The sequence below is a fragment of the Strigops habroptila genome, chromosome 4 (assembly GCF_004027225.2).
Source record: "Strigops habroptila isolate Jane chromosome 4, bStrHab1.2.pri, whole genome shotgun sequence".
Lineage (NCBI taxonomy): Eukaryota > Metazoa > Chordata > Aves > Psittaciformes > Psittacidae > Strigops > Strigops habroptila.
The window spans coordinates 65,023,665-65,036,279 of NC_046358.1; the positions used below are offsets into that span (position 1 = coordinate 65,023,665).

The 12,615-nt window shown below is 43.7% G+C and overlaps 1 protein-coding gene across 6 annotated transcripts in view; it reads right to left on the reverse strand.

Annotated features, from left to right (window-relative positions):
- Positions 1–12,615, reverse strand: part of NAV2 (neuron navigator 2) — a 404,040-nt gene that overhangs the window by 215,917 nt on the left and 175,508 nt on the right. For 3 of the 6 annotated variants that reach the window (XM_030482679.1, XM_030482677.1, XM_030482676.1), the window contains exon 1: positions 5,485–6,744. The exons of 2 other annotated variants lie outside the window; for them this stretch is intronic. In XM_030482679.1, coding sequence (XP_030338539.1) covers positions 5,485–5,742 — 258 coding nt within the window. In that variant the 5' untranslated portion in view covers positions 5,743–6,744. Of the gene's footprint in view, positions 1–5,484; positions 6,746–12,615 lie in introns of those variants that run through there. One more of the 6 variants, XM_030482678.1, reaches the window with a different exon arrangement.

The window sequence follows — 12,615 nt, forward strand, 5'->3', positions numbered from 1 at the left end:
TGAAGAGTTCGGTAGACAGAATGAAGCGCACTAAGAGTTCTAGAAATCTTGAGAGAAAAGTTTAAAAGACTAAGGTTTGCCTAGTGTAGAGAAAAAGTGGAGAGGGACAACATAACACCTCGTAGAGCATCTGCCTTCCGTGTCACAGAATCATAGACTGGTTTGGGTTGGAAGGGACCTTAAAGCTCATCCAGTTCCAACCCCCTGCCACGGGCAGGGACACCTTCCACTAGACCACGTTGCTCCAAGCCCCGTCCAACCTGGCCTTGAACACTGCCAGGGATGGGGCAGCCACAGCTTCTCTGGGCAACCTGTGCCAGGGCCTCAGCACCCTCACAGGGAAGAACTTCTTCCTAATGTCTCATCTCAATCTCCCCTCTGTCAGGTTAAAGCCATTCCCCCTTGGCCTGTCCCTACGGGCCCTTGTCCGAAGCCCCTTTCCAGGTTTCTTGTCAGCCCGTTTAGGCACTGGAAGCTGCTCTAAGGTCTCCCCTTAAGGAGCCTTCTCTTCTCCAGGCTGAACAAGCCCAGCTCTCTCAGCCTGGCTCCAGAGCAGAGCTGCTCCAGCACTCGCAGCATCTCCGTGGCCTCCTCTGGACTCGCTCCAACAGCTCCACATCCCTCTTGTGTTATTGCCTCTATAGCTGGACGCAGGACTGCAGGTGGGTCTCCCCAGAGCACAGTAGAGGGGCAGAATCCCCTCCCTCAACTGCTGACCATGCTCTTTTCAATACAGCAGGAGAGTGTATGCTGCTTAACTTTCAGCAAATTAATATTGTAAAGAAGCCTGCAGCGAAATAACAAGTCTCCCATGCCTCCCTGCCAAATACTAAGGACAGTTGTAGGAAATTGGTGAATACACATTTTTGAATACCAGGTTAAACAGATGCCTGTGAACTTGAAGCGTTCTAGTGGAAATTGTGGGACCAATGAGTTAGTAAGGTCTCAGTGCTATTAGGACTGCCACAGTTACTTAGGATACAAACAGTACTTCTTATTTAGGTTCTCCAGAAAATGAAAATCTAGAAGCTAGAGACTACAACATAGCAGCAATAAAAACAAATCCATGAACTCCTTTGGTGGCTTTCACAAAAACATGGCAACAGACTCTGCTCCTGGAACGGTATGTTCTTTCTTGCACCCTGCACAAACAATTCGACCATACCCATAGACTCCTAATTGGCAATGACTTCTGTCTTAACCAACTAGTGCAAACTTAGTAGCCAAATACACACAACTTCTTCAGACTAACTAAGAAATACCCTTTTGTATATGAGGGATCACTATCTTGCTATCTACTTGACAGAAGTTTCTCTGGTAACAAAGTTAAATATTTCCAAAACAATGCTATCTAAATATGGGTCCAGTTTATTGGTGGTGTTTTCAAATTAGACAAAATAAGCACCAGTGCAGCAGTAGGATACTGTTGTGCACAATAAAAGGAATTGAATGTGGAAAAATGAATGGAGTGTGTGTATCGGTAACAATAAAATAGGAATGATACTGCCATGATTCATTGACCTGAGGTTTCCAAGTAGCATTTACAATGGGCTTGATGCTAAAACCCTCAGACCTTTCTTTGAGAAGTGCTGAAATACTCTGAAAAGTGCTTTTTATAAATTGCACAGCATTTTAAATAACACATTGCCCTTATATGGCCTTCAGGCACAAAACCTGCAGTTACTGTGAAATCCAGCTGACACATGTAAAACTATACCAAGAAGAACAAAAAAAAAAAAAAAAAAAAAAAAAAATATTGAGAAGTTTCCACTGATGCCAGATTTCTCTGGTGGGACATTAAAATATGAATATTGTAATGAATACCACCTGCAGTGCCCATATTCTCTTAAGAACCATGCTTAAGATAGGTCCCACCTGGCACTGAAAAAGCTCATGAACCTAGCACCACTCTGCAAGTGGCTTGAAACACGCTAAAACAGCATTAGAACATGGTCTAGTATGTTCACATTGTTACTTCTGGGCTATGCACTAGACATAGGCTCTTCTGCAGAATAATCAGTAAAGGAATTGCAGAGAAAAGGCATCCACAAATTCAAAGTGGAAGTATATATACACCATGATGGAAGAGAAAAACTCATATGTACAAATAATTAAAGGTGGCCAATATATCTGTTTCAGCCCTCCGTCCCCTCTGGTACAGTACATGACCAAGCAGATGTCCTAACCATTAGGTCAAATTGTACTCTCTCCTTGTTCTATGCATGCAAGTGAATTCTGTGTAATGTACTGCAAAGAGGACCAACTTCAACAGGATGAAGAGCAGCTCCCTAAAGTACTCCCAGAACATCCTGTGGCTTATTGATTACGAACCCCCTCAGAGATATAATCGGAGTTTGAATTCTCTTGTGTCGAAATAGAAGCTGAACTCTGTTGAGTGAATGCTTGAACCACTAAGCAGTTGTACAAAAGCAATGCTTCTCCACCACTTGTGTTGAAAGTGGCCTGATATCACCTAGGGTTTTGGTAGAAATAGCTTATGCCTCTAGCTCCAACAGGGAGTTTGGGGCTTCAAATTCCAAGCTGAACCTCATAGCAAGGATTACAGCACCAGTTATATAGATGTCGGTCATTTTTATTTCTTTGGTTTTTCATAGAATGGTTTGGGTTGGAAGGGACCTCAAAACTCATCCAGTTCCAACCCCCTGCCACAAGCAGGGACATCTTCCACTAAACCAGGTTGCTCCAAGCCCCATCCAACCTGGCCTTGAACACTGCCAGGGATGGGGCAGCCACAGCTTCTCTGGGCAACCTGTGCCAGTGCCTCACCACCCTCACAGGGAAGAACTTCTGCTTAAGATCTCATCTCAATCTCCCCTCTGTCAGGTTAAAGCCATTCCCCCTTGTCCTGTCACTAACTGCCCTTGACAAACGTCCTCTCCAGATTTCTTGTCAGCCCCTTTAGGCACTGGAAGATCTGATCCAAGTGTCACAATCTCTCTTTAACCCGCACAGGAGGATATTATGTCCTTCCCCTTGGACTGCGAACTCCACACAGTGACCAAGATCTACAAAAGACAGGTGCCAAAGCATTCAGTATCGGTTCAACTTGTGCATCTAAACTCAGAATGCCACGATAAGAATAGAACTTCCCTCCCTCATAGGGAATACCAGGTACAATAAAAGAGTGAGGGCCACATTGCTGCTTAAGCTAAAATATCCAGAGAAGCAAGTCATCACTCCCATAGGACATAGCTATGATTCTTGAGGTATTTAGTTCTAGTGCAGTGTTTAAGACTAAACCTTCCTAGGCTTATTATCAGAAAGCATTTATATACCTGAATGTAGCTGAAGGTTTTCCAAGATAAAAATACTTCAGCTGCTGACACAGCATCTGGCACGTGTCCATCCATCCTGCTCTCCTTCCTTGGGAGGGAGGAGTGGTAGAATAAGAAAAGAACAGTGCCCTTGATACAACCAATCTGGAAAAAATCCTCCCTTCAGATACAGACCAATGTTCAAATGATGACCTTGAATGGCAAAACCCTGCATGCTTATGTGGGCAGAGGGATCAAAGTTGGATCAATGAGAGTAACAAAATTGGACTGTGTTTATTCAAGACAATGGGTAGTAAAACAAACCTCAGTGGTTCACACTTAAAAGGTGCTGGTCATCTGCTAAGTGTGCTACCCAAACGACGTTACTGAGAGAGACAAAGTGATTTCTCCCGCTGTTGAGGTTATTCAAAAGGCAAATTTATTTGAAATTCCTTTGGCCAAAATCACTCTGTTGAAATATAACAGGCTAGCATGAAGACTCTTTCGTTATCAGGGTATAAAAAACAGGGTTTGTTCCACATCTGGATAAGGGTTAAAACCACCATAGTATTCCCCTTACTGCAATAGCTGCGAACAGCTACATCTGGGAGGATCTCTCTGATTCATAGAATCATAGAATGCTTTGGGTTGGAAAGGACCTTAAAGCTCATTTGGTTCCAACCTCCCTGCCATGGGCATTCTAAACTGTTATGAGTGATGAATAACACTTTTGCACAAATATAAATTTCTATGCAGAAACCCTGGCATGTCTGAGAGAAAGAACAGCATATAATGAGCTTTTGCTGATATTTCATAATCCCAATGACAGGCTCCAGCACAAGGTAAAAAGAGCACTTGTTTCTCCCTTAAGAACAAGACATGATGCACAGGTCGGTCTGTCCGCTGCCTCCACCCTGCCACCAGTACTTGCCTGTCTCCTTTTCCTGCCCCCAGTCCCTCAGGAACTGCTACAGTCCTATTTGTCCAGCCTGAGCAGACTGAGACATCACCCTTTCTACCAGCAATGATCCTAAAATCCAGGGCACGGGGCCAATCAGTAGTCAGACTTGTCTGAAGAGAATAGGGTTACGAGGCCATAGATTTCAAAATCTAGATGGCAAGGATGATCCGCTATTCCTTGAGGAAGGAAAAGGTGAAAAAATAAAGGTATCTGTCATCATTTCCCTACTCCACCATAATGGTATCACCTTCTCCTGGGCTCAGATCTTGTCATGGATATGGTTGTTGCCAAAATACACCACACTGCTCCACTGCAATCTCTGTGTAACATTAATCAATTCTGCTTGCTGCAGCAGCCCATCTGCTTTGCTCACACTGTAGCAGGCTAACATGTACTTACTCTGTGTTCTTACACTGCTGGTGAGCACACTGGGGCATCAGCAGCACAAGGCAATGTGAGCCATGCTGGAAGTGTCACTGTGCTGGCAAAAATTGAATGAGCTGAAGAACATACCTTCCTCCTCCCTATACAGGAAGCAGCATCTCTAAAAATATGTCAGAAAACTGATACACATGAAAGGCAAATCTAAAAGATGCTTATTGATAGTGGGCTGCATCTATGATGTCATGCACATGTAGCATTAAACCAGACAATTCCACCCGAGTGTTCATTCCCTATATAATCTATTTTATCTAGCTGCACTGAGAATGACATGCATATGGTAATTTCAGTTCAAACACTGCTTCCCATTCACTCCTCACACAACTACAAATACCTAATGTTCACACAACTAATGCTCTGGAACAGTACAGAACCAAACACAAAACACATTCCTGACAATCAGCAATTTGTCCCCATCCCAGCTGTTACACTCAGCACCTACAGAAAGAACACAAAGAACACCCACTCCATAAACAACATCTCTACTGTCTCCCTTCCGTAAACCACCCCCAAGTCCAAGCAAAGGCAGGAGGGAAGGCAACACGCGGGCAAACAGCACACACTGCACCAGCCCTCACCATCCCACCAGCAGCTCCACCATATGCTGACAGAATTACAAAACCATCTCTTGATAACACATTCCACTATGCAGAATATAAACCATCCCACCACTGCAGACAGATGTTATTACATACACACTCTCACTGCTGTGAACGCTACTGCTATCCACCTCTGAAACCTGATGCACACATTCAGTATAGAAATAAATCCCTGCATACACCACCCCAACACCGGGTGCCTCCTAACCTGTGTGTCAAATCCATTTTCTACTGAGCCACTCTTCCTTGGTGGGAGTCCATCTTCTCTATTTTCTTGTCCATTCGAAGATTTGAGAGGAATCTGGCTGGAATACAATGGCTTCGTCACCTCCACCTTGTTCCCGAACTTCAGGTAACAGGGCTGTGGGATGGTCCTGGCCGTTGGGACATGCAGGATTGGAGCAGCGCTGTGGACGGGTTTAGGTAGTCCCGATTTCATTTTGGAGGCTACCAGGATGGCTGGCATTTTCTCTTTCTGCTTTCCTAACACGTTTCTGTCAGCAGCAGCAGTAACAGCAGAGACAGCAGGCAGGGAGGGAGAAAAGGACACGTTGGGGAAGCTGCTCTACACTAAAGCAGCCTGCTTTGCTGCAGGGATTTCCCAAACCAGCTTAGAATTTAAAAGCAGCAATAAAACCTTCCAAGAAAACAAACAAAAAAGCAAAAAGAAAGAAGGGGGGGGGGGGGAAACACTCAAGCTTAAAATCCCTCTCAGCTTTATGCCAGCCTTCCACCTGTTTCCTCCAATTTTATTTTCAGTTCTTCACCACTGTCCTCCTTGCTATTTCTGCTGTTATTTAACTTGCTCCTTTTCCTTTCTTTGGCTGATTGCCGTAATTTTCTTCCTTGGAAACAGGAGACTTTCACTCCATTATCTTGTCAGTGCATCTCCAAAGTGAGGCAGCCTTTTGGAATAATAATCATCATAATAAAAAGAAGGAACCTGCTGCTGCATATGCTTCTCCTTCCGTCTGCGCTAGAGAGCGAGCGAGTGAGCAAGCAGGATTTCCAGCTTAAGATGTCTTTCTTCAGTCTTAGCCAAGAAGCAGCTGTAGCTCAGTGTGTTAATGACTGATGCCCTTGGACACGAGCAGAATCAAGCTTCTTAAGCATTAAGAGCTGTGAACAGGACAATGCTGGAGCAGGAGGAGAAATGTCCCAACAGCTAAAATTTTAAATAAAAACAAGCCAGTGGCCACAGAATTTCCTGGCTCCCCCAGTGCCGATCAGGAAACCTGGAGGGAAAATGAAATGAAGCAAAACCTAATAAAACTCATTCAGCTGGCAGACAGAAGGGAGAGCAGCAGCCACCACCTCATTTTCCCTCCCGCAGTGGAGCGGGTTCCCACCCGGAGAGGGGAGGGAAAAGGCACTGGAACAGGCAGGGAGGCCCCCGGATTGGTTCTGCCTGCTCGGGGCAGGCAGGGAAAGAATAAATCCAAAGTGAAGTAAAGCAACGGAATCAATCCCTCTCTGCGCAGGGGAGGAGTGGCTTCAGCTCCCAGGGAACGCGGCGGCAAAGCGGTTGGCAGGGGCTGTGCTGGTTTCTTTTTGAAATTGAAATAAAAAATTAAAGCTTTTTCAAATCCAAACACCTGGGAATGACTCATTGTTCGTTGGTGTTCGGGAAAACTCCTGCTGCCAGCATCAACAGGAATCTGAATAAGCGCAGCGAGTAATGCAGCCCTATTATAGCAATGCTTTGCCTCTTGGAGGCTTTCTCACCATGTCGCCGGTTCCTCCTCACACCGCTCGGCAGAAGCTATGATCCATGATCCGTTATAGCCCCCGGATCCCCCATCCCTGCCAGGCATTCCACATTTCAGAGCTGCACATATCCCTCCTTCTGCCCACAGAGCACTGGCCTGGATGGCAGAGGATTATCTGCATGGATACTCCAGGCACCAGGAGATGCCCCTGGACTTGTAAAGGGGGTCTTAGCACCAGGATATGCACTGCCACAATGCCCAGTTTTCAGGTAGCCTGTAACGACAGCCAAAGGCTTTGAGTTACCACACAGGCTTCTCACTTTACATACAGAGAGGGGAGGGTGCCTTGGAATAATATTCACAAAGCCAGCAGGACACATGGAAGAGAAAAGTGCAATTATAGCAGCCTTCCAGTACCTAAAAGGGCCAACAAGAAAGCCGCAGAGGGGCTTCTTAGAAGGGCCTGTAGGGGACAGGACAAGGGAAATGGTTTTAACCTGACAGAGGGGAGATTAAAATGAGATCTCAGGAAGAAGTTCTTCCCTGTGAGGGTGGTGAGGCCCTGGCACAGGTTGCCCAGAGAAGCTGTGGCTGCCCCATCCCTGCTCATTCAGTTCCAACCCCCTGCCACAAGCAGGGACACCTTCCACTAGATCACATTGCTCCAAGCCCCATCCAACCTGGCCTTGAACACTGCCAGGGATGGGGCAGCCACAGCTTCTTTGGGCAACCTGTGCCAGCGCCTCAGCACCCTCACAGGGAAGAACTTCTGCCTAAGATCTCATCTCCATCTCCCCTCTGTCAGGTTAAAGCCATTCCCCCTTGGCCTGTCCCTACAGGCCCTTGTCCAAAGCCCCTCTCCAGCCTTCTTGTAGCCCCTTTAGGCACTGGCAGCTGCTCTAAGATCTCCCTGGAGCCTTCTCCAGGCTGAACAAGCTCAGCTCTCTCAGCCTGTCTCCAGAGCAGAGATGCTCCATCTTCTAATGGTTTACACCCCTGTCATAACACCATGCACAGTTGACAGCTTAAACATAGCTATATAGGAAATGTCAAAGCCCAGCAACTTGATGAAGAAAGTCTGATTTACCCTATAAAGGACTGGTAGTTATGGGAGCAGAAACGTGTCAGATGCTCCGGCACTGTTTCCATTGTTGGGTGCTGAAAACTCAGCCTTGCTAGCTGAAAGGACATTGGGCTGAAGTATGAAAAACTTGAAAAAGCTCCAAGTCTGAAAACAAGGCTAATTTTAGGTCTGAAATAAAATCTATTAATGTTTAAGAGCTATTAGAAAATCTAATTGACAGCTTTATGCTCTGTTCTTCACTTACACATTTTATGAGGTTCAGGCCACCAATCCCAGATGCACAAAACTTGCCAGTTTTTGTTGTTGTGTTTTCATCTTGGAAAACTGGCTAGGTTACAGGACACTGAAACAGACACCAAGTTAATTTGAGAAAAGAAGATTCATTTCATTGCTCCTTTAACAATTGTTGAATCTGATCCTTTGATGATGGTGGATTGAATATTCCACAGCTAGAGAAAAACTATTTCTTGGTGTGCAGTCCTACCTACTAAAGATGATGGCTTTTGATTACACTCAATCTATGCTCCTGACAGTTGATTTGCCAAATCAATAACATGGGCCCCTTCTTTACCAAGGCTTAGCATGAATTTTTGGTAACACATTTGAAGAGCAGCCTAGAATTACTGCTTTTCTTAAGGATTCAGTAGAATAAAAGGCTCTTTAAGAGAAGAGTTTGCATTAATAATCCATTGTCATCTAATAGTCATGATTTTTAATGTATATATATGTATATAAAGCATATTTTGCTTTATATATCCAAACATTACAGCATAATGCCACTGAAATGCACGTTAAGGTATACAGTGGCAGTGCAGCCACACCATAAGGCCATAAATTGTTAACACATCATGTTACAGGTTATATCTGCAAAGATGGGCAACATCTTTGGCCTATCTTCGGAAGTGAATAGCTAGTTTTTAAATAATAATAAAAAATTCATATTTTACCTGTTTTTAAGGCTAGGATTTTAAAAAGAAACTACTTCTCTTGGACTTTGGATGGGATCTGGGAACCTATCTTCCTTATCTTTTTTGACAAGCCCCACCAGTTTTCCCTTCCCCTCTTTTGACTCACCCAAATCTCTATCTAAGCTATAAGAGGAGTCAGTTAAAAAGCAGGCAAATTATCTAAACAAAAATCAAGAGCTTCATTCCTTCCTGCCATAAATGTCAGATGAGCCACTAACTAGGGGAATGTTCCCTTGTTGTTTGATGAGTATCTTTGCCTGAGTAATCACAATATTCCCCCTTATCTACCTGTAGTCCAGAGAGCTTCCACCCACTCCCCAAATGGGGGAATATGGAGAGAAAAATGCTATAAACAAGCACTTGACTTGTTTGTTATTAGAAGAAGAAAACCACACAAAAAAACCCCTGGTGATTTGGCTTATAGGACTGAATTTTAAGCTCCAGAGATGCCATTGCTCAGGATTCAAGCTGTGGCTGCTTAGCACCACGGAGCATCATCTCAAGTGCCAAGACTCCCAGAATGGGCTTAATATTCTCAAAAGTGGATTGAGCAGACTCCTGTGAGCTGCAGACCTTAACACATCAGTGGAAACTATTTGAATACTCTGTAGTTCAAGAGCTTGTATGCAAGTCAGCACATTGCCCAAAACAAAGCCAGTAAACAGAACAAAACCCAGGGCTGACTGCTCTTGAACAGATGATCTTTATGAATGAGATGGATGTTTCTGGAACAGTAAAACTATTGAAGCTGCCTTCATTGCTCAGACACTATCAATTAACAACTGAACAGGGTCTTTAGAACCAAGTAGAAAGAAAATGCCTGTATGGATATTGCACGTGGGTATTGCAAGTAAAATTAAAAGCTTTATGAAATGTAGCAAAGGATCAAAGAATCAGGCCTTCCTTTCAACTTGTGGTTAATATCTGTCCTCAGCGTAGCCAAATGTTACATTAGCGTAAGTGGAAAAACTCTGTAGAATTATTATATCAATTAGAACACCTTATTAACTGGGCTGGTGATTCAGAACTGCTGACAGAACTCAACTCAAGGCTTGAAAACACCTTCATCAATGCTATCCTTGCCTTTCAGGCATTACAGATGTAGCTGAAATCTCCCAGAGAATAGTTTTAAGCCAAGAGGAATATTCCTAAAATGTCACCATGTTCTGTCACTATCAGAAGACTTAATCGTTCCTTCAAAATCCTTCTCATCAAACTTCACTACAGCCAGGCAGGCAGCTGTCCTACAGACTGTGGGCACATTCAGCATTGGCACAGCTCCATCAACTCAAGTGAAATTATGACAGGAATAAATACGGCCCTATTTTTGGTACTGCAGGCATTTTGCACATGCACATCCATCTTTTGTCCCCACTCAGAGTAAAAAGCCTGATTCCATCGACAGATTTATGATACCATTTCATGAAAGAACCCACAGAAGTGTAAATGGGATCAAGCTCCTGATTTTCCTCATGTGTTCCCACAGGAGGAATGGTAGAGGTTAGAAAAGAGGAATGTGGGTGGAAGCATTATATAATTTGGCATCTGCTTACCCCAGCAATTATAATCTGTACATGTGAGTTCTTTATATAGAGCAGAGATAAAAGGAGGAAACCTTGGTTCTGTTCCCAGTTCTTTTCACAGAAATCTTGTCTGCATTACACTAATTCTGATCTAAAAATCCCTTTTGTAATCCCCTGACACATTTCTAATTCACACTGGGTTTAATTCCACCTCATTTTATAACAGTGGCATGTTTTAACAAATACACCAGCTACGTTCCACCTGGACAAGAACACCCATTACATTGGTTTGCATAAGATACATAGGAAGTTTCACTAGCCACACTAATGATACAGGCAGACAGTTTTGCATGGTGACACAAAATGGCACCATTTTAAGTGAGCATCTTCTGAATAGTGCTCATATTTAATGCTGTTTCTGTACCAGAACACTTCATGGGTTTGTAATGTAAGCATGATCAGTAGGACGTGGCATCGCAACTGCACTGAAATACTTCTCCCACCTTTTTCCAGACTGGTACTTTTTTATTTCATGATGCATTTATCATTGGACTACAGGCCATTCTACATAAATCTAACTCTGGCAGTGCTTCACTCAAAAGCTATGTAAGTTTCTATTGTCATAGCAAATGCTTTTTGATCAACATCCACCTCTTTGACTTCATTATGTTTCCATCACTTTTGGATCTGTAGCCACATGGTTTCTCAGAATCCAACAAAACTTGGGCTCAGCTGGTTGGATACAGATACACTGACAGGATGCTCTTGGAAAGGTCCATCTCTCTGCATGGAAAGTTCATTCCTCAGACTTAAACTGATCAGGAACAGGAGTGAAAGGGATGTGGAATGCAAGAGCTCACTTCAGTTGCGGCTGCACCATCCCTGGCAGTGTTCAAGGCCAGGTTGGAGGGGGCTTGGAGCAACCTGCTCTAGTGGAAGGTGTCCCTGCCCATGGCAGGGGGTTGGAACTGGATGAGCTTTAAGGTCCCTTCCAACCCAAACCAGTCTGTGATTCTATGAGTTAATGCTTTCTGCAGTGCAGTAAGATTTAGATGCATATTGTGTATCTATACAGTAGTCACAGCAGCGACTACTGTGTGAAACATATACATGTGAATAATCTTTACGATCCTAACAGCCAAGCTTTGCCATGCCAACCTATAGCTCACCTTGACTTAAAACTCTGTTAATGCCTGTGGTCATAAGAAGAGAACCATCTGTTTGTGACCATCTTTCCATGCCACTAACAGCACCTGGTATAAATTTTACAATACCGTGTTAGAAAGATCCTTGCATAACACGTCTTCCCAACAGAGATGTGCATCTGTATATTCTTCATCTGTCACGTGTTCTTTGTTTCCACAAGGTTAATAGCACTAGCTCCTATATTATTTTGTGCCTGATCCAACATTGCTTATGGCTTCATGTCTTTGGAAAAGCAAATAAAACATCTGTGACTAATGAGAATATCACAGAAGGAAAGTGATGATGATCCAAATACCACAAACAACTCTTGACTTTAAGAACCATCACGTTAAAATTAAATATGAAGAACAGGACCTAAAAAAACGCTCTCATCCCTGTGCTGCTCTTCTCCCTATCTTCTCAAGAAGTGCCAGGGAAAACAAAATCCACTGCTTACAAGCTAACAATCTCACATCATCAGGTAGTCACATTCTGTAACCTTGCTGTCCCTTGCTATCCCATTTCAAATACACCTGCTTCATCACCTGAAAGAACTGTCAGAGCCTAAAGGTAGGAACCATCTGAAGCAGGTTGGAAGAAAAGGCTCTATTTCAAAGCTTTTTATTCAACTGAATCTGCTTAGGCATTCCAACCCAGCCTCAGCTGCCATCAATCTCTCCCACATCAGCAGTTCTGAACAAACACAAATTGGCCAGATTATCATTAAGCAACTTCAGCTGTTTTGTAAAGAGCAAAGTATCACTATTCAAACTAAATGGCAAGAGTCAGGTTTTCACCTACTCTAAATCAATGGAGTTTCTCTACAGACAACATCAGAATTTGACTTCCAAATTAGAAGTATTTATCAAA